Source organism: Platichthys flesus, chromosome 4 (assembly GCF_949316205.1).
Source record: "Platichthys flesus chromosome 4, fPlaFle2.1, whole genome shotgun sequence".
NCBI lineage: Eukaryota > Metazoa > Chordata > Actinopteri > Pleuronectiformes > Pleuronectidae > Platichthys > Platichthys flesus.
In genome coordinates, this window is record NC_084948.1 from 16,987,324 (window position 1) to 17,013,205 (window position 25,882).

The 25,882-nt window shown below is 43.2% G+C and overlaps 2 protein-coding genes across 3 annotated transcripts; both read right to left on the reverse strand.

Moving 5' to 3' along the window:
- Positions 1-3,381: 3,381 nt before the first annotated feature.
- On the reverse strand, positions 3,382-8,300 carry tlcd5a (TLC domain containing 5a). Of its 2 annotated transcripts, XM_062385147.1 has the most exons (3): positions 8,129-8,300; positions 6,377-6,580; positions 3,382-5,784 (listed from the first exon to the last, which is right to left on the reverse strand). In XM_062385147.1, the coding sequence occupies exons 2-3, from the start codon at positions 6,570-6,572 to the stop codon at positions 5,252-5,254; spliced, it is 729 nt and encodes a 242-aa protein (XP_062241131.1). In that variant the 5' UTR covers positions 6,573-6,580; positions 8,129-8,300; the 3' UTR covers positions 3,382-5,251. The 2 variants fall into 2 exon arrangements, with proteins under 2 accessions (XP_062241131.1, XP_062241132.1); XM_062385148.1 differs by lacking the exon at positions 8,129-8,300 and having other exon boundaries at positions 6,377-6,820.
- A 654-nt stretch (positions 8,301-8,954) lies between these two features.
- Positions 8,955-25,792, reverse strand: oafa (OAF homolog a (Drosophila)). Its single transcript, XM_062385441.1, has 4 exons — positions 25,047-25,792; positions 12,492-12,626; positions 12,216-12,396; positions 8,955-10,771 (listed from the first exon to the last, which is right to left on the reverse strand). The coding sequence occupies exons 1-4, from the start codon at positions 25,344-25,346 to the stop codon at positions 10,497-10,499; spliced, it is 891 nt and encodes a 296-aa protein (XP_062241425.1). The 5' UTR covers positions 25,347-25,792; the 3' UTR covers positions 8,955-10,496.
- Positions 25,793-25,882: the final 90 nt, after the last annotated feature.

Here is a 25,882-nt window from a genome sequence, read left to right on the forward strand (position 1 = left end):
ACACAAAACATGACAACACAATCAAACCGGTGCACAAAGACCACGACAGCACTGGTAGACCCATGGAAGCCCACTTCCGCCACTGGGATGACGGAAATAAAAATCCTCTATCTCATAATTATGACTTAGTATCTCATGATTCTGAGATAGTATCTCATTATTATGACTTTGCATCTCATTACTATGACTTAGTATCCCATTATTATGACTTTGCATCTCATTACTATGACTTAGTATCCAATTATTATGACTTAGTATCTCACTATATGACTAAGTATCTCTTTTTTAGTTTGTACATACTTTCTCATAATTATGACTTCGTATCTCATAATGATGAGATAATGGCTTTGGGCGGGCCTCAGCAGAGCAGGGAAGCCGTGGTCAAGACATAACATAATAGATTCATGTTTCCTGCTACGTTCATCGTGTGAGCGATGTCCAGCGCTGCTCCAGGATCAGAACAGACGCTCAGTCAAGGTCCTCTCGTCCTGTGCGTGTCGGGGTCTGTTTCCTTCTCACTTCCCCTCTGACCTGCGCTCCCTCTACACTTGTACAATAAACACCAGCACTGATCACAAGTTATTAGGACACCTACAGGACTGACGTTTACGCTTTGTCCTTTGGTCAGAGGATTATTCAAAAAGTACACATTTTCAGTACTTCATAGTATTTGTGGCAGTAGTCCAACCGTATCAGTTTCATGAAGAACTTGTGGTGAAAAAGCAGAAGAAGCTCATTCTTGTTTTGTTGAGGGGATTTTGACACAGGAATACTCAAAGCCTACACGTCTTTAAGAGATCAATAAAGACAATAAATTGATAAGTGCAATCATCAGAGTTTAGACCATGAGTCAAATGTTTTTTTCAGTTATCAAGCAAAAACACATTATTAGTTCCAGCTTCTGAAAGGTGAAGAATCCCTGGTTTTAGCTTAGTACAAACATCTTTTGGTTATATACTGTTAGTAATCAACGACTTTCTTGAGTTCACTAGATTCAACGATAGTGACAAATATTATAAGTCAGGGTTGTTTCCTTAGATATTGTTTGATTATTTGCGTTGCCAAGGTAGGAACACTCACTTCAAACAATCCACTAAGGAGACACTTTCTTTAATGAGGTCGATTAACTTGTGTGTGTTGTTGTTGTTCTATGATTAGTCCTGCTCATGGCTTTCTTCCTGTCTGTGGTTGGTCTGGATGAACAGTCATTATGTTCATTATTTAAGGCTTACAGTCCAGGCTTTTGTCCTCAATCCACAAGGAGACACTCCTATTCTAATGAAGCGTCCTGAGACAACAGGACAGACTTAGAAGAACAGAGGGAAAAACACACCCAAACACCAGTGTGTGTGTGGGAGGCAGATAATTGAAAACACAAAATAAATGTGTCTATCTGGAGACTTTTATTCATTTCGAAGAGTTTATTTAGTTAAAAAATCATCTACAATCTATTGCAGATTCAGAGTAGACAAGATTTCAAAACCAAGGTCCACATTTGATAATATATTCAGATCATAGCATCACCAAATAAGTTATAATTATAATTAATAATTAACAATTTTCATGTTAATTCGAAAAAAATATTCACTTAATGGGAGTATTGCCTAATTTCATTGTTGTTTTCATGGTTTTCATTGTGAAAGTATTATTTTGATAATAAATTGCACTCACTGGTGACATTGACAGAAATGCTGTGCTGCTGATCATATTCTGATAAGGGACATAATTTTGTTAGTAACATTTTTTTATCTTAATTGTGTTGCCATTTTTTTGAAAACATTAGAAAACGTGTAGATTTCCAGGTTAAACAAACTTTGTTTTTTCACATGTTGATATAATGTATAAACAAATACTTTAAAAGATGTTGTGTACTTAAAAAAAAAAGCACTGATAACAGTCAAGTGTTTCAATGTATCTGGGACTTTCTTGTCATCCTGATGGACTAGAAAGAACAATACATATTGTTGAAGTATTTGACAAGAAACTTAATCATTTAGTTAGTGAATATTGTAAATTTAAAGTGACTCTAATGTCATATATGTTTTAGAAATGACATACTAGCACGTGAAAGCAACTACAATGAAATGCTACCTTATAGACTATGGTGGAATTTTGTGTTTATGAAGATTGGGTTATTGAAAAAAAGATAAAACGAAAAATATAATACTAAGAATGGCCTGACAACATAAGATAATAAACCACTGCTGCAAAGCAGGAACCACTAGAGGTCAGCATAAACATGCTGTGTTTAAATTATTCTTTAAATGGTCTGTTCACCCAAAATTATAGATATCTCACATACCCCCGGTGTCATCATCAATAAAGGATGGTGCCGTAATTGCTGCCGTTATACTGATGTTACATTATTGGATCTATCAGACTATTATAGTACTTTTATCTGACAGTGCTTTAATAAAGCAGGTACAGTGCTACGCCTCGTCTCTTCTCTCCCTTCAGCTCAACTGAGTTCAGGTAAATGTCCACTCGTCTTCTCTGTGAGGAGGACTTTCTTTCACTTACCACTTTGTGAAGGTCATTGAGACAAGGTATATTGTGATGAGGTTCTCAAATGAAATATAATTGAATGGAAGAGTCTTTTCAGTGAGCTGGGTGCTACAGCGCTGAACAGAATCATGCCACTTATTGAACCAGATGTATTAAGTGCTACACGATTACATTTTTAATGCATCATACATTGCAGTCCGGTGGTACATATAGTTTCATACATCATTTATAAAACTTCCCTCTAAAATGTTCCAGAATGCATTCAAATGAACACAAATTTCCAAATATTGTGTTGGATTAATTCTAAAAAGGACAATACAATCAAAACACACCAGTTTTGTTTTACTAGAAGTATAATGTAGTATTATGTACAGTTACCAATGCTGTAAAATTATTTGTTTCTTAATATTTATCTTTGTTTCAGCACTGCCAAATGACTGTTTGTTTCCTCACTGATCATTAATACCCTACGTGGACGATTTGTCACCCTCATGTGGTCAACATGGGAAATGTCAGTACAGTGTCAGCTTATCCTAGAGTTTTAGTTGGAAATGTGTTGCCAACTCTGCCAAGGAGGTTATGTTTTAACCTCCGTCTGTTTATTTGTTGATTTATTTGTATGCAGGATTATACAAAAACTCAAAAACTTATTACAACCAATTGCTGTGGAGAGACGGAGCCTGGGTCTGCGAGGAACCCCTGCATCCAGTATTTTGTTTTATCTTTCTTTAGGAGAAATAAATAGTTAAGGGTTTACCAGACCATATTTCTACTATAATAAATACCCAATTATATGTTCGACCTTGGAGGAGGTACACGCTCTACTCTCTAGTAGGCACTCAACTCCTTAGTTGTATACGTATTCACAGGCATACAAACAATATATCAGAGATTTATTTCATTTCACATAAGGAGAGAAATTATAAAAAAGCTAATCATGAATCCCTAAACTGAAAATTGTTACATACACACACACACCCCCACACAAACACTCTCACTCACAAATAAGGAAATACATTCACATAACTAAGGCACACACCAGTTAGATTTTTTACTGTCATGGATACAATGTTGATGCTAGTATGATAATAGCAGCCAAGTAAAGAGTCATTATAAGACATCACATTTCAAGCCAACATATATGTGAAAATAAATGGGTCTTGAGCACTGTAAAAAAAACATGTGCACTTTTATAACAAAGATGATACAGTCACAATAATAAGAAAACATGTACAAAGTCTGGGCACAGAGATGACGGAATTAGCTTTGCAGGGAACAAATGCAGTCTTAGAGTGGTTCTAGTCATGATATTATCTCAAGTCAACAAGTACCATCTTCACACAATGAGGCATTTGTGTATTCTATCCGATGAATATGGTGGAACTCCATTTTAAAACACTGAATTTAATATTTTTCAATTAGTTAATACCACAATTCCGAAAACAATTTATACAAATCACACATTAAATACTCAAACCAATGTTCACTTGGATAAAACTCTTCACACACGTAATTGAAATGTGCAGAAATAATTTGTACGCCAGTATGCTTGTTATTGTTAAATTGGACAATCGTTTTTTGCTAAACAATAATCTGATATCATTATATCATCTCAATGTGGCTTTACTGAAAGTCAAACAATGATGACTATTGCCCCAGTCCTGGTTGTATGTGCCATTGTGCCTGTGTGTGTGCGTGCGTGTGTGTTTGTGTGCATCTTGTGTTAAGAATAAGAATAAATCTATGAATCCAACATTTCGGGGGCTGTTAAGAAAAGGATGCTTCTGTTTGCGTGACTGCACAGGTGCTGGCTCAAACAAAACTGGAGCAGAAGATTCACAAAAGATCAGCTCAATGTACAGATCACAATAAATTCAACTGAACTGTCAAGTCCTCTGTCAAACTGAAACGTGAATCTGTTGAATAAATATGAATGAGGGTCTTTCAGTGCTTTCAGACACTTCACTGTGTAAACTTAGAATGATGACACCAATTCATAGATCCAATGCAAAATAAATAGCCTTGCCAGTGCAGACCTCTGTATCAGAGAGTGGTGTCTCTCCATGTGTCCACGTACATAAGTGAAGTAAAATAAGTGGAAATATTTTGAGCAGGCTCTGGAATAGGAGTTCAGACAGCAGGCAAAACTTACAGGCATTGCTATACATTATGATAAACAAAGTAATGAAGCTCATCACACACATTTCTCTGCAATTCACTTGTCTGGACTTTCCGGTCTGACTTCATCTCCCTGAGTACACCTTTCCCATCTGCTCAAAGTTTAAAAAGAAAACCCCACAAGAATCCAAGGAAACCAATCCTTATGTTTTCTATGTGCTTTAAAAATCTTTCACAAGGATCATAGACAGTACATGTAAACTATGTCTTTACTAATAGTGAACTTCCCATGACCACATACGACAAGGCAACAGTTCACTGCAACTGAAAGCAACATCTGCTCGTGGGATTATAGAAAGTGTTTTGGTTTTCTATAACGTAAACTACATCTGTGTTGTTCCTGCACCAGTAGGCTACCGTTTACATCATAAATCTTACACGTGTTCAGCAGCAATCACAAGGGTCCCACAGGGTATTTCCTAGCATAGAAAATTAGGATTTTAAAATATCCCGCTTTTAAAAAACAAACTCAATCAAACATAACAAAAAAAATGTGGATCTTTGTCCTTTCCCTTGCGGCTCCAAAACAAAATGTAAAGGGAAATTTACTATATAAAGAAATGTTCAATCAGTCCATCTTCCCTTCATGCCCATTAGCTGCGACCGTCTCCGGCTGCTCTCTCGGCTGCTGGTGCCAGCTCTTGCTTTTTCTTCTGGCGAATCGAACAATGTCCACCATGAACACCCAGGAGAGAGCGTACATGGCCACTCCCCCGCACTTGATGAAGAATCTGGGTCTCGGGGAGATCAGCTCACAGTACAGCATTGTGCCTCCCACGAAGATTCGCATCACCACAAAGAGCAGCACAAACAGGACGTCCACAGCGTTCCCCAGCTGCGACCGGTAGTGTCCCGTCTGTTTGAGGAACCAGCGTGCCTGCAGGAGTGGGTTTGTGATTTCACTGCCGAAGAGGACTGCACACGACTCGATGCCGGACTCCCCCAGCCACAGGGTCAGCAGGATTCCCAGGATGCTCATGGTGTGGTGGGCCAGCATAACGGGTCCCTCTGTGCGGAAGTACACGCACCAGGCCATGTCGAAGATAAAGTAGCCCAGGCTCACCACCATGGCACTTATCTGCAGCGGGGTGTTCTTAGTACCTGGCAGTCACAGAACAGAACAGAAACAAGTTTGAGCTGGGGTATTTACAGATACAAGAAAAACAACCTGCTGAACTTTCGATAAAAAACTGTGACAAATTATGTCGGCAATAGAACAAACTGAATATCTAGACCAAATAAAATTCAATAACATTATTAGCAGATTGGCAGTTAAACGGCATATTCATTTAATCTACATATATATATATATATATATATATAATTATTATTAATAACTATAAATAAAGAGAAAGCACAGGTACAACCAAATTTATCTTTAGAATTAAGATTAAAAAATTAACACCTTTTCCGTATAGTTTATAATGTAAAACAAACATCAACAGAAATACTGAAACTAAAAAAGCTTCCACAGCGAATCAGAGGAATCGATATGTGAAACTTTTAGTTTGTATTTGTGAAATGTTTATTGAATACACAAGTTGGGCTCTAATCAATATCAATATCATTATGACAGCCCTTCCTGTTAGTGATTATCTTTGCAGTACAAATGAACCTGATTTAAAAAAAAAGATCCAATGAAATAAAATGTTAGAGTTTCCTGATATTAATCCACTGAAGGTGAGCGTGGTACCTGGATAGGTGAAAGGCCAGGGTCCATCCACATAGCCTATATATGCTGTGATGCAGACTGCCAGGATGCCATGTACCAGGGTGACGAGGCGGCAGTTCCACTCATAGCTCCTGGAGCCGTTGACATAACACACGATAAAGTAGAAGCAGGCCCAGCAGGAAAGGCACAGGAGTGAGTAAACCACGAGCAGTGCCATCTTCTCTTCTGAAGACAAAACAAACAGGAAAAAAGCTGCTAAAACAAACTCACAGTTTCTTTCAGAAAGCTTGCCAGTCAGCGATCGTCCAGCCGACTTTGAATCACATCACACGGGGAGAGAAAAGAGCCTGGAGGCACATCTTGCTCAGTAATATCGCTTACAGTAGAAAGACACAGCATTAGCCTCCAGAGACGCGGACTGTGCAGCCCTTTGTGAGTAACCAAACAAATAGCCTTTACTTGAACTATAATAGCACTATAGTTGGCCGGGCCGAGGGTCTGGTGGGGTGAGGGGGACGTCTCTTCATCTGCTGTGACGTTTGTACAAGGAGGTAAGACCATGCCGATTGACAGGCCTACCCTCACAGGACCGGAGCGGGACCCACTCTTTACTCTCAAAGACATAGATTCAAAATAGATGCAAGGTTAGTGGGCGCTGAGCCACAGAACGCTCCCACCGGACATGTGAACTTTAAAAAACTAAATAAATCACTCTAGAACTGTATTGTTGTAGCCTTGGTTGCTATGTGCAGCTCAATTAACATGCACGTGTCAGGATGTCATGCAGAGGTGAAGCAGTGATATTGCATGTAGCAGAAGAACTCAGTTTGGATGCATTAAAGTAACATAATGATCTAAACACTCAAGTGTATCTCCAGTTATTATTTGGATTATGCTTTGGTTGAGGATGAGTGTTATGTGTGATAAGGTTGACCCTAACCTTTTTCATTTTCATTTATCTATTTGATGTTGTTGGATGCACAAACATATGCCACAAATAAATAAACATACAGATGTGCCAAAACAACTCCATCAATCTATTAAAGAAGAAAGAAAAAAGAGGAAATGGACATGCACAGACAAACAGACATCAAATCATAAATAACAAATACAACTATTTATTTGTTATTTAACTGATAATGAATTAACTGTGTCAAAGCTGTGTATTTGATATTTCTGTATTTTATATCTATACATCTATATTTCTCTATCTATCCATCTATGTAACCGTTTTCTTTAGGTGCAAAAGAGATACAACAGATGGTTGTTATTCATTTGTGCCTGTTTACTTATTCCTGTATGTTTTATAACCTCTGTGCTCTAGGTGGCAGCCCTGTTTAAGATTCTTATTTGACATTTCCCTTAATTAAAGTTAACAGAGTGACACATAAGGACAGTGTCAGTATTAAACAATGAGTTGTGTGCAAGCAGACATGAAAGTCTTTGGAATTTCAGGTTACACAAAAAAAACTAATTGAGATCATTTTAGAGGCTGTAATTGCGTTCCCATGGAAACCTCCAGAGCAGCGAGTCAGAGGGGAAGAAAGTGAGCTGATCTGAGGACGGGTCTAATTCCTCGTCTAATCCAGGGAATAGACGGTACCAGCAGCTGACGTCAGTGAACTGGAAGTGGCAGCGGGACCTCGGCTCAACGCTGGTTTCCATCCAGCAACAGCCGCTCAGTTAGCTTGATCAGGGCAGTTAGCATAACCACCGAGAGGCTAACAAAGCGCTAAGCTAAGTAATGGAAGGGGGGGGGGGGGCGTCAATTACCTTAAAGGGAAACATGGAGCAGCTTCTTCACTCGGTTCCTGGGTGGGGTGTGTATCTGGAGGAGACTGTCACACACACACACGCAGACACACACACTCCTCCATCTGCTGCTTGTCCTCCTTCATCGCTGAATCCGCCGGTGGCAACAACAGCAGCTTTCCTCAGCATCCCTGGATCCGTCATGCACCTCATCAGCCACCGTACATGCACATGGAGCAACTAGTATTACAAACAAGGGGTGGGCCCTAGTGGTATTATGTTATACTCCATTGTAGTTTAAATATTAAGCCAGGATTATATAATGTTCAATAGAAAATACATGTTTCCAAATTCTCCTCCATTTCTTCCCCAAACACTGGAAGCTGTCACCTCTCTTAACGGTGGTAAAAGCGACAACTAGCGGTCAATAGTTGAATAATATAATTTAATATGCATATTATGTTTTCACAAAGTAACCTAACCAGACTGGCACTCAGTTTAGAGAACATTTTTGAAAGCACATGTATTTCCACTAGATCCCGATATCTTTTTGGATCTTCACCAAATTGCCCATACTTCACTCCCCTAAATGGGTCTATCATCAAGATCCAAAATTATTTTCCAAGAAATCTAGGAACATGTTGAAAAGTTCCCTTTATCACAATATCAGCAAAATTGAATGGGTTCTTCCCTGATCCATACAGCATCCATCAAGAAAACTGTCAAGTCCATTTTGTGTAATCTCGCTTACTATCAAATGGATGCGGGTGAAAACGCAAGAACATAACCTCCTTCACAAAGGGTAATAAAGTCATAATAATAAAGATGCTTAATCACACTATTAGTATGCAGTGCAAGGAAAGACTTTATTGAAACAATTCATGTAAAACAACTCCAAAATGGAACACCACCTAACTGCTTTATTTTCTCCTTATGGCAACTTTAACAGCATATTCAGAACTCTTTCATAGAAAAAGAAATATATTTAACAACTTAAACTACATAATTACATAGCAAATATATCAGTGGAAATGTTAAGGCACTTGATCACCAGAAAAGGCCACGATTAGAAATGCTTCACTCGTTTGGTTCTTTAGTTAGCAGGACATACATAACAAATAAAAATTGAACTTTTGATATGGCAGTAAAGACTTAAATGAAGATGGTAAAGAGTAACCGGAAAAAACTAAAATCATACATCCAAACTATTGCTCTAAGGAACAGACAGAGAGAACAATGACATTTGGTCCAACAAGTTAAAGAAGTGCTCCTTAAATTACGTCTGTAAATAATCAGGGATATGAGATGTATAAATTATTAAACATTTAGGAGACATGAAACCGTAAACACAAGAAACACTGTATGACCAGTAGATGGCAGTATAGATTATATAAAAAAGGCTAACCTGCAGGAAAACATACTGAAGAGTCTGTCTCTAAAAAGTAAACTTTACCCCCTTTGACAGTATTTACTTGTGACTTTGGTTTACTGGAAACAGACGTGGGATGCGAGTGACGGGTGAAGCAGAACTAAAACTGAAATAGAATGATAAACCAGGCGTGGAAGTAACGAGACATCTGGATTTTAACCAGGAGGTTAAAAATGTTTCTGAAATGTGTTTGAATGCGTCCTACCACTGAGGACCGGTGGTTTGGATATGTATGATTAAGAGCTGGTTTAATTGGGAAAAAAAGGAGGAGAAGAAAAAGATGGTTATTTAAAATAAAAAAAAAAATTACAAAAATAGTCCTCCATAATTTCACTTTGCAACTAAAATAAATAAAGCCAGCATTGAAGAAACATATTCTTTGTCAGCCAGCTTAAATTGTTACAAACAGGCCTTTAGCTGGATATACAAAGGTTTTTCACAGAGCTTTAGAAGAGGGAGAAATCCACCATCCGAATATTCCTTCATCAGGATGGAAGAGGGTGTTTGTATAACTCCTTTGTGTCAGAGTGGGACTCTGCCTGTATTTAATTGAGCAGAAACGCACTGTCCAGCTTTGTGCATACAGTAGCTTCTTTGAGAGGTTATTGTTGTTGGTCTCTGTCAACTGCTCCAGTCATTCCCCCACACCCCCAAAAAAAGAAAGGCACAAAACAGTTGTTTGGCAAAGACACATTGTAGTTGTTGATATGTCATTTCCCCAGAAAGTTGAACGAGTCTTTTTGAACAACGTGCTCCATCTGTCCCTCTGCGACGGTTTTGGTCTCATTTGCAAACCTGAATTTGTTTCCGTTTCAGCTGGAACGTCCGGATCTCCCCGCTCCCCGTCTGAGACAGCCTCACTCGTCATCACATAAACTGAGGTCCAGTGTCGCCCTGTTTGCTTTGAACAGCATGGGTGGGGAAGCATCTCTTTTTCTGCGCCCCGTCCGGAAACAAACGCTAGGTCTCCTCGTCCCACAGACACAGCTGCTTCTGGGGAACGTAGTAGGTGAAATGGTAGCCCTTGCTGCAGCTCTTTATGCCACACTTGTAGGTGCTGCCTCTGCCCGTGGTGTCCCGGCTGCGGCAGTACTTCAGCAGGCACGGGTACCACTCCAGGCGCAGGCTGTACGTGCAGACACAGGGCTGCCACAAGTCTTTAGTGGAGTGACAGGCCTGAAAGCTGGGCGCCTCCGTGGTCACGGGCAGGACCTCGAATATGGAGGGATCCACGCCTACGACACAGACAGGAGCATGGGCGTGATTATCAGGAGGTGCAGCGGTATACACAAAAAACATGCTATCATACAGCTGAGTGAATCATTCCCTCTCACTGAAATGAAGAGGGTAAACAAAGTGGCCAAGTGGAGGGAGACGGTGCCGTGATTTGGAAGCTTTGTTATGCAAAGGAGACGCGACTGTGATTCTCTTTGCTGATACCAGTGCACCGCTTGTTTAATGCAAAAGAGAGCTTTGTGAGCCATGACGATCAACATTGTTCCCTGTACAACAGTGCTGTCAGCGGACAATGGCGCTGTCGCATGGATTCTCCTCAGCTCAGACAATTTGGACTTCATTGCCATTAAGATGCAGGATCTCACTGGATTCCACCAGAAGGCCTTTGCTAGATAAGACTTTATTACTGTGTTTTAAATTCAGGGAAGCGGGAATGTGGACACACAGCTCGGAGGAATGAACAAAATGTACCTATTCAAGTTTTCTAAAGTAAAAGAACAGACCTAAGCTGCTGTCAGACACGCACAGAAGTCCACACATTTTCCGGAAATTTTACATAGGGCCTGCATGGGAGGACGCAAAATGTCAGCAGCTCCAAACTCTCTCGGGAACTTCTCCTGGCAACAAGTGTGCAGTGAGTGGGCGTGTTGACGGATTTTAAGGTATGCGATAGATGAAACACAAAAAAAGTAAAACAATATGAATATCTTTTCACTTCAGATGCACAGATCGGCTCTGACAACATCTGAATCCACAAGTATGCTCGACTCATCCGCCCATCAACCACCCGAAGGACTTCTTTTTCTCCAATTTAGAGACCCACACCCACATAAACATTCCATCTCTACTGGTGATAATAAGGTTGCTTATAACCGCAATCCCTGCATCACTACTATACACATATTGGACGCTATCAAAGATGTACACTTGGAAAGATGATGAAATCCGAGAGCTTTTGATACTAAGGTCTAGTATCGGTGTTGATATATATAAAAAAAAAAAAAAAAGATTTCAGCGGTGGAATTTATAAGTCATGTCCTGCCTCCTTCAGTCCCTTCCCGGACACTGCCGCCCCCCCCCCCCCCCCCCCCCCTGAATGTTCTGGACATATCCTTGTTATCGTGAACATGTCTGACCAGAACAATCTCCTGCTGTGTTCTTCTTATGTGAATTGTTCCAGAGTTCAGGTCTAAAAACAGCCATGTGTGGAATGAAGAGTGATGCAGCCATGGCACTTAAGAAAAACCGAGATAAACTGTGGAGTCATATCACTGACATGAGGAAAGAGGTGTTGAGGAGATACGGATGACAGGGACAATCAGCAGAGATAGGGGGCAGGGGGGGGGGGGAGGCAGATAAGAGATAAACCAACAGACTAACACGTCGCCTCAATCCGCCTATAAAAGATTTCATAATAAAACAAAGGGCACGATGACCACTGACCTTTGTCCAGCCAGTGTTTGACATCTGACTCCCGGGTGTAGACGGCCTCTCGGGCCTCGCTGCACATGTTGTGGATGTGGGAGCTGAGCTGCAGGGCCCGACTGAGGTTGACGGCCACGCTCATGGTCAGCTGCTCCAGTCCTCTCCGCTCCTCGGCCAGGCGAATGGCATGAGGATTTTTCTGAGCAGACAGAGCAGGAGGATAATGAGCGTTTCAATGTGATCATTTAACTGATGATAATAACCCGGCTCAAAATGTCGCCTGCAATGTCGTACCTGTCTGAGCCGGGCCATGGACTCGCTGGGGATGATCTCATTGCGGTTGAGGCGAGAGATGAAGCACAGCGCCTGGTACTGGTTCTGCCCTCTTTCCAGCTCGCCGAGGATCAGCGCCCGAAATATCTTCACATCCTGCAAGACACGGCGAGAGATGAGAGACGTGTGGCGGGGCCGAGCGGATACACAGACGGTTCCCACTCGACATTGAAGTGGTTGCGAGAGGCGAGGCTGTCATGACTTACTGTTTATATGCGCAGGCTCATACAGATTAGAACAAATAGTCTTTCCATTCTGGTACTTGATGCAGCACTTTTCCAGACACACAAAAGTAATTCAATATGGGGGGAGTTCAAAGATGCTCAAACAACCATCTGCTCAGAGTAAAGGGGAGTTTATGTTCTCTCCAGCCATAGAGTTTCAGCTGACAGTTTGTTGATACTTTTTATTGTCTGCACGCCTGCGAGACGTCGCTCCGGTCACGCTCTGGTTACTTTTGCTGTCAAATTAAGGCTCATGGGCCCGTTTCATGGCAAACTTATCCGAGATTCTCGCATGCCATCAAAGTTATTTGACCCCTCTGTTTTATGTGGAGCCGTAGAAATAGGAAAACGGTGATAGCGGAGACCTCGCGCGCACACACACACACACACACAAATAAACTTGCTGCTGTTGGCAAATGTGACGGAGATCTGGCGCCGAACCAAAGGCCATAAAGAGTTCCGTAAGAGGGCAGGCAAAGCATGATGGGAAGCTTCAGCGGTGGGGAGAGCAGAGCAGAGCAGACCTGTCTCCCTATTCACCAGACACCCCCCCCTCCCCTCTCGGCTTCAGCTTCCAAGACAGGCACACACGGTCCCAAACACCCCTCCTCCGCTTTTCACACACCCGTCCGAAGCCAACAGGCTTCGGAGGAGGAGTGGTACCGAGGCTGTCCCTCCCCGAGCGGGAGGAACCCCGCGGATAAAATGTGGGCAGAGATAACCCCATCGAGTCCTCCCCGAGCTTGAGGGTCCCACCGCCTGCCTGCAAGAATGTACGCCCTGGCAGGAGAGCAATTCAACCTGCCGAAAAAGTGTTTACGCTCTGCTTTGTGGGATCGCCGGTCTCCCCCCCCTCCCGAGCGCCACTTCTATCTGTGAAAAGAGTTCCTGGCAGGCGTACAACACAAGCACGGCTGTTACACAAGACAATCATGCGATGCTATTTGACCTTTGGTAAGCTAATCACTGAGCAAATATTGATTCACAGGCTTTGCGAGATATTAACCTCAGATCACCACCTACCCCCCCAACAGATCTCTGTGAGTCGCTTTATGAAAAACTCAGACTCAAAGTAACCCAGAAAGTTGAAATGAAATAGTGCACATGTTGCCATGCTGTGATAATAACCCCGTACTCTTGTTGTTTTCTTTGACAGAGAGAACAAAGTCTGACTGATTAAAGAGAATGTCAGGACCAGAGGAGGCACCGATATATCATCGTGAACGGAGATGGGCGAGAGTGCCATTTCCCCTCAAGTGAAGGGAGACGCGGAGGCCGCGGCTTCCAGACCTCCCATATTGCAGACACATGGTGCTACACTGGGACGCTGTGTGTGTAGGCAGCGAGAGAGAGAGAGAGAGAGCAGGGGGAAGGCATTCGTCTCAGCCACATGGATCTGCCCCAGGGCTCTCTGGGTAATTACAGAGAGGCAGGGTAGAACCCCACCGACTCCTCTTCTTTGGAACTTTGCTTAATACTAAAGTGTGGACGCCGAGATCTCCTCCTCCTCCTCCGGTGTCATTATGTGTCCAGATTAATGATTGTCTACTGCTGCTGCCACGCATTTGGATTTAGGCCAAAAAGGCGAGGGGAGGGCACCGGTGCAAACTGTGGCGACAACAATTTCTGATGCAACTTAACCCGACACCATCTGTACACAATGGGACACCTTACGGGGATAGTTGTTTTTTTTAGGCTTTTCATGCAGAGTAAGAAGAGACAATCAACACCACTCTTTTGTTTCTATGCTAAACATGAGGCTACAGTCGGCAGACGATAGCTTAAATGGCTAAAAAAACAAAAAACAGTGTTGGTATCCCAGCAGTTTAGGCGCAGCTGAGATAATAATCAGCTCGGGCTTCTGCCAGCCAATAGAGTAATAACAATGACATCATCTGCCACATCTCTGTTCCAGACAGAAGCCGCTGGATTCAACCGTTTGTTTGGACAAGACCAGACTCACTGCCTGAAAACCAGCACTGGCACATGCACACGCTGACTGGCTGGTGAAGGCACGCACTCAGAGTGTGATGAAAAGAAAAAAGGTGGTAAAACGAGTGAAACGTGCACTGCTGTTGTGATGACAGGCCGCATCCAAACCAGCCGGAGCCTAATGCAAAGTGTTGATGAGGAGAAACGGATATCAAGGCCACCATCTTGCACAGGGGGTGGAGCCCTGGCAGCGAGGTCCCGCCGATCGACCAATCACGAGTCAGTCTCAGCTGTTAAATAACTAATCTAAACCAAACTGACTGTAAAGATGAGCACTTGAACAAACACCACTGTGATAAGAACAAACACAAATAACAGAAACCACCTATTGAAAAAGAAATTGATGTGTACTTTCACTTTTGGTTCATGGCCCGTCCACTAACATGCGATTGAGATGCTTTGGCTTCACTCTCTGTCATCTATCTTTCCATCAGTCCATGGGCAGAGCAGAAGTTGGTAGCATACTGTTTCCTGTCATGGCAAAACCTTTGCACTCTATATAAAGATTCAGTCAAATGTTGCTTGTATAAAAAAAAAAAGTTCAATGCTGGCGATGCATCTAAATAGAAAAACAAAACTGCAACCTAACAGTCCACTCAACCTGCCAGAGCTTCGAAACTGAAGGGTAAGTCAAATTAAATTCAGAACTACTGCTTAAAGAAGTGGTTGTTCCTATATCAGGGAAGTGAGTCACCACCTAAAAGTGCATTTCCTCAGACCTACGTTAAATGAAAGGTCTGCAGACCAGCATTTAGAGAAAATCATCAGGTACGGACATTAAGAATTAAAAGAGTGACATTTCCCTCTTCTTGAAAGAGACGGGCAATACCATAATCAAAGGGCAGCGTTGCCTTGAGTTTTTTCCCCACCAGAGCCACGTAAATGTCAGCACGGCTATAAATAATCCACACAAGAACAGATTCCTCAGCTTTGCTCCTTGACACCGGGGGACTTAGTGCATTTGTAGACAAACTACCGCTGGCCAACAGCCAAACACAAGTCTGTATTCATGCAACCTGACATGTGGGTCATACTAAGACCTGTTGTACAGGAGATAGGCGGGGGCCTGTTGCGTTTGTGGCTACCTTTGGTGGGCCCGATTATTTAATGAGGTGCACAAAAGCCTATTCAGACACTCAAAGGGTGCCATTTACAGAGAACATTCTCCGTCACTGTAGTTGTAACCCACCTGGCCCAGTGCAGTCTCTTTACGGAGCATGTACCTGGTTTACTGGCTCTTAGAATCAGAGCTGTGTGAAGCTCATATACTGGAGGAAAAATAACCCTATTTTTCTACCAGGCATCTGTGGCTGAGAGCAGTTCAAATGTCACAGTGAAATACTACAAGACATAAAACGTTAACTTTGGATTTTTCATAGGAACCGTGCCACCTCACACTTACATGCATGGATGGACTTTTGAACTCACAGAAAGTCATGCACACACACTGGGACAGACCCCCTTCCACCACACACACACACACACACACACACACACACACACACACACACACACACACACACACACACACACACACACACACACACACACACACACACACACACACACACACACACACACACACACACACACACACACACACACACACACACACACACACACACACACACACACACACACACACACACACACACACACACACACACACACACACACACACACACACACACACACACACACACTACCAGTAGCTATCCCCCTGTGCAGCCGAGTTCTTCCTGTTTTCCAATCCCCTCTAAGACCCTGTCTGTTGATAAGGCTGATGGCTAGCTGCTGGTCAGCCATGCTCTGAGTCATTTGAAATCATAGCTGGCCTCTATGGGTATGTGCAATGGTCGAAATTACCCTTTAAAGTAATTGTTTAGAGCTGAAATCATAAATGGATGGATTTATAAAAATACAAAATAAAAATGTAATCTTTTGTTTTTCCTTTTTTAAAGTACCTTTCCTAGTCAGTGGTTACTGAGCCTGCAAAAGCCATTGTTAGACATGAACTAGAACATTTCCAGAAAATAGGGTCTGGATATTTTCTGGAGTTTGTTTTTCACGCAGCAGGAGATTGTCCTGGTGAGGAAAATGTCTGGAGCTTTCAGGTGACGGGTGGCATCTGGGTAGTGCACACTGGAGGCAGGACATGTTATAGAAATTCTGCTGTGGAAATCACGTGTTTTTGTTTACAGTACATTGACACTGGCATTGGCGCTTATCACCAAAAGCCCTTGAATTTCATTCTGTCCCCAAATAACGTTTTGCGTGTTACAAACAACATCATCAAGCCGACCCTGCTCACTAGATTTCTCTGACATTTTCCTGATGTATTCTCACATGGGCTCACTGGGACTTTTACACTGGGTAGGGCCTAGCAGGAAAAGTTCCATAAGAGAATTCTGCGTTCTCACGTAGAGATGCTTTGTAAAATGGAACTTAAACATAAAAGCTCATAGAATCCAGTTGATCCTATAATCTTGTATTTCAAATACCAGATGAAACATCGTATTGACTTTACAGACCACCCAACCTCACTAAATGGTTCTGACTTCGTTCTAAAAACAACATATGGATTTACCATATTTTGGGATGGGGAAGATATTTGTTGGTGTGCATGAGCGAAGCGCGGTGGGAAAGCACAGGTGTAGGCAGGGATTAAGGAACATGTTGGGGGAGAGAGAGACGGGTGGAGAGGGCGAGACAGACAAAAGGAGCGGGAGTAAAGCTGCTGGGCGAAGAAATGCTTGAGTTGAAGCTAATTACAGAGGCTCTGACTGCAGGAATGTGGAGTCACATCTTGGGCTGGTCACACCTGGCTGTCCAAAGAGTGAACCAATTAGTAAATAGTGGCAGTGAATGGACAATGCAAACACGGGAGGCCACAGAAAGAAAGGAGTTCCCCCTGGCTATTAACTTGGCAACATTGGGAGGTAACTTACTTTGCCTACTGCTGGAGGTTTAATACTCCAGTGTTATACATGAACTCGGGAGTCGAAACATAAAAAAACCGCACCAACAGCTTTCAATAAATCTTCCAAATGCTTCCACCCTGTGTAAAATATGTGCAGGCCACACTGAGGGAACCATTTCTGCACACAGAATCTGGATACAATTATCCAGACACCCAAACTGTTTATGGAGACTTTGCATTCAGGAAATGAGAGACAAACAGCGAGTGCTAACAGGGAAGGAAATGAGGCAGAAAGATAAGGGGAAAAAACAATAGACAGCTACACTCCCATTCTGCCTCCAACCGTTGACCTGCAGATTTCCTATCCTGCGGCTGGACAAACACCAACAGCTGTTTTAAGGCAAAGGAATATAAAAATAAATGGTATAATTCAAACTATTTATAAGAAAAACTTTTTGGGAAAAGCAGATATATGAATAATGCTATAAATATCAAAGCCTACAATGCAAATATGACTATATAAATAAATTCATATATGCGTTTGACACCTGACATTTTTGCTTCTAGCAATAATTTCCCATTATATTTGGAAAAAGTGAATATCACATTTTTCTTTTATAGAAAAGAGTTATTCTACATTTTACAGTGTTGTATAAAAAAAAAATCACTTTTTTAAAACTTACTTTCTTTACTCCTTTCTCTTAACGTTTACTGTAAGAATTCTATTTTATTGCTGGAAAAGTTACATAAAAGCAGTTTATTTGACAAATAAACAGGGGTGGTGCAATACTGTCACTGACTTTAAACTTTAGCAAGTGAACTGAACTGTCACCAAGGTTGCAGAGTCTAGTTAAACACAGTACCTCTGTGTAAAGTAGCCAAAAAGGACAGATCCAGGGACAGATTTGACTAAAGTGCACTTCAGGACACTGTGCAGGGATCAAAACGGGAGATCTGGCAGAGCAAGCCCTTTGTTAGCTTTCTGTTGCCAACTGTGATCTTCAAACCTCTGAATGATCGCAGCTATGCACAGTTCAAGCCACGACTGCCGTCTGCTTATCCATCAAAGGATGTGAGTGCAGCTCGGTGCACTCAACTGTCGCTGATCACTGGTGGAAGAACTAAAAAGGATCTGAACGTGTGAATGATAGCTGTTCCTGTCGCCCCCTGCGTCACTGTGGGAATGGGAAGCCCTTTTCTTTTTCAGCAGCATTACATACGAACATCTGGCCTGTACGTTGGGGGGAGGATCACGGATAAAGACATCAACCGAGGCCACCAGAGGGCAAAGGGGCCCATGTGGGGCCTTGAAGGGCCACTGCAATTCAGAGTCAGCCGGAACAAAGGGGGGTTTGGAGAAAGATATAAGAGGGTCCATCTTTGGAAAGGTAAACGCCGGCTGTACGTTTTGGAATGACAATGCATGGGGTAAACAGAAATTGATGAATATAAGAAATCACTCAAAATCAGCAATAATTTAATTTTATATATACACTTAAAGGCGACAGAGTGTGTATATTAAAGCCATGGTCCAACAGTCCTCTTATGAAACTACATTCAAATTCACTAGATCCTGATTTATATTTGGATAAACACACCTGACTTATTTTCATGAAGACCTACGAGTTACTCTCTGATAAAGCAATATTCCTGGGTCTCTCCCCCCCCCGATTCAGATCCACACCAAACTGAACAGGCTCACTCCTTACCCAAAACACATCCTGCCACAAGGTTTTGTTGTGATCTGTCCAGCGCAATTACTCAAACCTATGTAATAATAATATTAAATGTTTATTTATCTAATTCTAGGTAATGAGGGACTATTTTTCTTGAAAAGTGAGAGCAGGGCAGTTTATCTGAATCCTACATGTTGCTTTATCATTAACTTATTTGCGGAGTGTTCTCTCTCCCACACAGAAAAGAGCCATCATCAAGTCAAGGGAGGCTGAGCAGGAAGTAGACGTCTTCTGAGTGACCGCTCAACACAAAGAAAAGCTAGAATATCTGAAGATTCATTGTGCTGACAGAGGAAGAAGTGAAACGCAAAGTTAGAAGTTTCATTTTCAAATCACTCTGGGGCCGAGTTTATTACGCGGATGAGTTCACTGACCGATGGTGACTCGCAGATGAATCACTGTAACCTTTCCCAAAAGTCATCATCTGCCCCCACAGTGTGTTACATCAACATATCCGGGAACAGGTCACACGTACCTGTAAAAAAAACAAGTCTTTACAAGTTTTTGCAAGTGACAAAGTGGGATGGTGTTTCAGGATAGTGTGAGAGGCAAGGTGTGGCAGCCCCGAGGTGACTGCACCGACTTGTACCTGATGTAATAAGCCAGCAGGCAGGAAAAAATACAATTAACAGTGGTTTCATTTCCCAGAAAAACAAAAAAGAGCTGCCAAAAGGTCGCCCCCACACAGTACAGTGTGCATAATGGCTACAGTTCAAGTTCCACTATCTACTAATTCCACAAATCTCTGTCAGCTGGCTTGTCCGAATGCGGCTCAAGCATCTTGGGAACCGTTCATCTCATCGGCTTCACACTTGGGATGTGTATTGATAAGGGCCCAAGGATGAGCAGTGGCAAATTGGGTGTGATTTGAACAAGCAACACTTGGACAAGCAACAGCCTTTGTGCAGGGGTGGTGACGCAGCTTCGTGGTTCTGTGGAGTGCGGCAGATGGCCTTTACTCGCCACAGCTCAATTACTACAGCTCACTTTTACAGCTTCAGAAATAAAGCTGTATCCAGCATTACCATAGTCAAGCAACCCAGCATGTTTGGAATGGCCCCTGCACTAGATACTGCAATTCTGATGAGCAATGATGTAAGTGACGGCTGTGACAGACCTGAGAATGGTCACCTGCCGAAATGGGTCACAGATATTGTGTATCCCAAAGGGGGAGAGGCCTTCCACCTCCCATTCTGCTTTTAACATAGCGCATGAGGGTGTGTGAAGAATCTTCAGTTCATTCGCACAGCAAGCTCATTGTTGAGCGAATGACATAAAGCCGCTGTACTTTGAAGACAGTATACACATCAGGGTATACACTACAGCATGAGCTGATCGCTGGGCCCCAGGCCGCAACTCAATCCGCTTCCTAAAGGCTGAATTAACACAAGCGGCAGACGTGCTCATTCACATCGTGGCGCCATTGTTTACGAAATCCAAACCCATTTAATGTGATAGTGTGAGATAGTTGAGTGACTTCCCGACATCTGTTACTCCCTTGACCCAGCACAGCAAGAGGTCGCTCATGCAGTGTAAACAATGACAGACACATTTACAACTTTAATGCCGAGAACAACCTCTCCAAAAGGTTGTTTGTTGTTGTGTATTATTTATAATAATACTGAAGCTTTTTCAAAACTGATGTGATTTTTTATGTAACCAGTTGTCTAAACCATGCCAATTATACCGTTTCCGGTCCGCACCCAATTTTCCAGATATCTTCCAGAGGAGATTGTCTCGTCAGATGCGTTCACAACTACAGGAACCTTTTGGGAGCATATAGGCGATAGCTACTGTCTGGGTGATGCAGAAGGCATGACAGAACTTATAGATGTAGAGTCGCAGGGGAAATCTCTCACATCGAAGACGGTGGGAGGAGATACTGACTCAGCTATAACATCTATTTTTATGGTGACAAGATATTCTACAAGGAAATTGAAGTTTTGCAAGTGTCGCACGTTGGAAAACGCCATCAACACGCCCTCTAACTCGATATGAATTTCCCTGCGGTATTCCCACATGAACTCACTCTGACATTTTCATGATTTTCCTCAAAATGTCTTGTGCAACTGACTCGAACATTTGTACTCTCACAGACAACATCCAACTTCAAACTACTGACGCATTTCTTGGATGACACCAGACTGTTTGAACATGATCTGACAACACCAGTGTATATAGAAAGCTTGAATAGCCTTTTCAAATCCTTCCACACAATTGGGACTAAAGGGTTACTTGTATATTTTCCAAAGACACAAAACGGTTCCAACAGTGCTCTCAGATGTTCTATTATATACTGTAGCCGAGGTGCATGAAGGATGTGCACCATTTCCTCCCCGAAAGGAGACCTTCTTCAAGTGTGAACTCAGCCGAGACCGGGCCTGTGTGAAGTCACTCGCATTCCTGCATTGATCAAACCCACTAGTCGGACATGAAAGTCAGACACACGGAGAACAAACTGATTAACTTCTGACAAAGGCCCTACATCTGGAACGACCCAAAACAGCCTCTCCAAATATGCGAGACATTTCCCTGGGATTAATCTCAGAGACATGGTTTATGTTCACCTCAAGGTCTGTGACTGTGTTGGACCATAAATTGTTGCAGTGGTTGCCGAACAAAAAAAACAAAACAGATCAGCAAATAACAAATAACTGTCAGTAGGGGGTTACAACAGCACATCTGCATTCACATGTGCCGTGTGTTGCACAGTTGTACATTGCCACAGCTTGTTGTCACACAGATTGCTGCAATTTCACATAATTGAGAGAAGATTCAGCTGTGAATACTCCACTGTGACACCAGATAGGAGGAGAGTTAAACAACTCGAATGAATGTGCCGGATCTGGTGTAGATAGCTAGCGGTCTCTCAATCAAAGCGATGAAAATTGTGAAGCAGTGTGGGATCATGGGAGTTGTGGTCTTCACCACCATTGCTTGGGGAAATCGACCCTGTGGTAAAATCGCATTCACGGATGAGGTCATGTGTTAAAGTTTTGTTCACATTACGCAGCAAAGGGTAATGACTAATCCGGATCCGGTACGAGTGACTAATAAAAACAGTAGAAGGAGAAAACAGCAGATTGGCTAACTGGAAAAAAATGGATTTTACCTTCGTCATGCATCTTGCCCCAAAAGTTAAAAGCAAAGATGGACAAATAAAAGGCAAAGTAGACATGGTGCAAATTAAAGACGTCAAAAATGAAATATCTCCACATTGTCGGAAATATGTTTGTAACCTGCAAATGCTCTTGGACAATAATCAAAAATGATAATGTGACAGCTCTTCAGTGGTTTCAACGTAATTCTCATGCGTTACTTGCATGTGGACTCAGCATGGAACCGAGGTGTCGAGCGTAAGCTGAACCACATTATCTTTTCCATATGTCTACATGCCAATAGGAGCAAACGTAACCCTCCTGGAATCACAGTGCGGCTGATTCTCACTGTGATTCATTGCTTGGATGAGGTTGACTAAACTTCCTTCTCACATCCAGCAGAGCACTCCACCGGTCTGTAATGGCTAGAACATTTAACCATCACATCTCTGCCACGTACTCACAAAGCACAGAGGAGCGAGAGGCTGGCTGTCGGATGATTATCCCTGAACCCTCTCTTTGGAAATGATACTGGTAAAGACTGTAGACTTTAAAGAATAAAAGACAAAAGTGATAAATGCTTGCTGTTCAGTTACATTCACTTATCCCATGTAACAATAGAAGATTTGTACCAGTAGACTACAGAATCCACCATTGGCTGTGAAGTTCATTTTAATCTCACCAGTGTTCAACATCCCTGTTAAAGCACTCTTCTTCCCACATGCGTTCATCTGGACTGTATATTCATGGCAGCTGGAAGTGACAGCTCATCCAACTTTCCATAAATTTTGGAGATACTGCACAAGAGCTGAATAAAAACCACATGCAGGAGAACTGAGGGGAGAGCGGTGAGGAGCAGGCAGGAGACGCGGAGGGGGACAGAGGGAGAAGGAGAAGGAGGGGGCCAGGAGGGCGACCTACAACTGGAGCAGATAAATCAAGCAACGGAAAAGTAAAGTGATCTAAGAGGTTCTTGTTGGCTTTATCCAAGTAAACAAAACCATATGTGCGCATGTGTGTGTGCAAGCACGTGTGCATGCATCAAGGGACGCAGCAGCACTGGTCGCCTGCACGACCAAACGAAGGCGCCCTGCTCACTGATCAGTGTACGTCTCTTTATATCGGTGTTTCAACAATGATTGGGGGTGACGGCCTCTTCTCTTTCAACTTTAAATTAGCTGTTTTGGTTGGTGAACCAGACGTGCGGATCAAAAAGGTCAGACATGCCCACTTAATCCTGGTAAATCTCCCCCTTCACATCTCGCCAGCCTGTCAGCTTCTGTGTGACAGCAACCATCACGGACACATGCCTCTGCTCTGTGAGCGCCGCCCCTCCGCTCGTGCTCAGCAGTTGTACTTTTCCCTCCACCTCTGACACTTGTGTGACGGAGTCGAGATTGTCAAAAGTGAAACAGTGTCATCTTCCCTTAAAAGAAAACATAAAAAAAACTCAAATGCAGTGCTGAGCAGGGAGGGACACTTGATCAGCTCGTCTCCTTTTAGAAGAATTCTAAATATGGCTGCTGGTGCTCCGCTCTGGGCTGGTCCCACGAGCGGCGGGTGCTTTAGGGCCGCTGGGGTCTGTGGGCAACCACATCTGAGGAGTAGCAGCTGTCTTGACCTCTGCGCGACGCATGCTGGGACGGAAGACGATGAATGAAACCAAAGCCCTACTTGGGTTACACCATCTACTCCAGGACGTTTGGGGGTTTTCACATTGGTGACCCTTGCATCCTTTGAAACATTTAACCAGGAACCACAAGACAAGTGGGGTAATTTGATTAAAGCTTTGATGGTTTATAGATTTGGGGCTGATCTCATGTTGTAATCACATATAAATTGTGTAGGAAAAATACCTCAAGAAAAAGGAGAACCACTGGTAAACAAGTGGACCCATTACTCCCATTTGCCACAACTGAGTTTTTGGATTATCAACCTTACATCTTAGCACACAACTTGGATTTACAGAGGTCTGGAGATTACAAACAAACTCCTGTATGATCCGGTTTGTCCTGGCTGGGACCAATCAGGTGAAAGGGAAGGTTGGGGCGAGGTTGGTGCTCCCTGAAATGTCTCCAAAGTTTCTCAAGTGAAATAAGGAAAAGGGGTAACTTTGGAGCTTGCCTTATTCTGACAGTAACTAAATAGTGGGTTGTTGCTACTCGGGTTTGCAAGCTGGGACTTGATAAACCCTTGGGTCACCTGGTTGAGGGGATTAGATGTTGACCCCCCCCCCCCATGACCCCAGGAACATCACTGATGATGGACCCTGAGCACATTCTACAGATGCATCTTGCAGCCTGGAAAAGAGTCTTTAACTACAGGATTAACTTCTTGTTTTATCTGAGGACCTCGTGGAGAACTAAGGGACCCCCTCAGTTATTATTTTTGGGAACCTGGAGGGGACTCCGATGCAACAAGTTCTGATTAAGACTGGTTAATAGCAACTTTAAAATAGCATCGTCATCATATAATGTCAGGAAAACGCAGGGGGGGACATGTTCGGTGCGTAAAAGTGTGTAGTTTGAGTTGTCGCCACCTCTCACCTGTTTAAAGTCCGCCATAAAAGTGATGAGTGTCCCATCTCCCTGCTTGAACTCCACCGATATCAGGTCTCTCTCGCTGTCCGCCTCCAGCACCTCCTCGGTCACCAGTCCGTCCACGAGCCGGACGCGGACCCGCAGCTCCGACCCGAGTCCCACCGCGACCACCAGCACCAGGGCGCACAGACGCGTCAGTATCCGAACTGAAGCCGCAGACGCGCAACTCGCACACATCCCCGAAGACGCACAGCCCGACCCGACAGGGGAGAAAACCGAGGTGAAGTGTCCCAGATCTGCGTTCATTTCCCCTCAACTATTCTCGGGGATTTGTCGTAAAAAGTCGTTCCCTTCACATTAAGAGCGGGGCTGTAGTTCGCAGGTCGCACCTCCATATGGCCTCCTCCTCCTCCTCCTCCTCCTGAGCGCAAGCACTTTCCAGAATTACATGGAGATCGGGACGACAATCCCCCTCTCTGAAATCTCTGCTGTTTCACTTGGAGGAGCTGAGTTCACCTCCATTGAAAGTGTGTGTGTCCGGTGATAGGATCGTGCGCAATCCGGTTTCCCCCCCGCGCGCTACAGCGGCCGCCGACGCTCGCACGTTGCTCCTCATTCTGCTTTCTGTTGATATTCACGTCTTCTTTTTATTCCTCCCTCGACACTTCATGCTCCCCCGTCACTTCCTACCCGTCGGTATCCCACCGCTTCCAAACTTTCTGTTGTGTGTGTGTGTGTGTGCGTGTGTGTGAGAGAGAGAGTGTGTGTGTAGGGATGGTAGTAAACTCTTAAAGCTATACCACCCCCTGAAAAGTCTGCCCATCCCCCTAAAGGCCTCATGT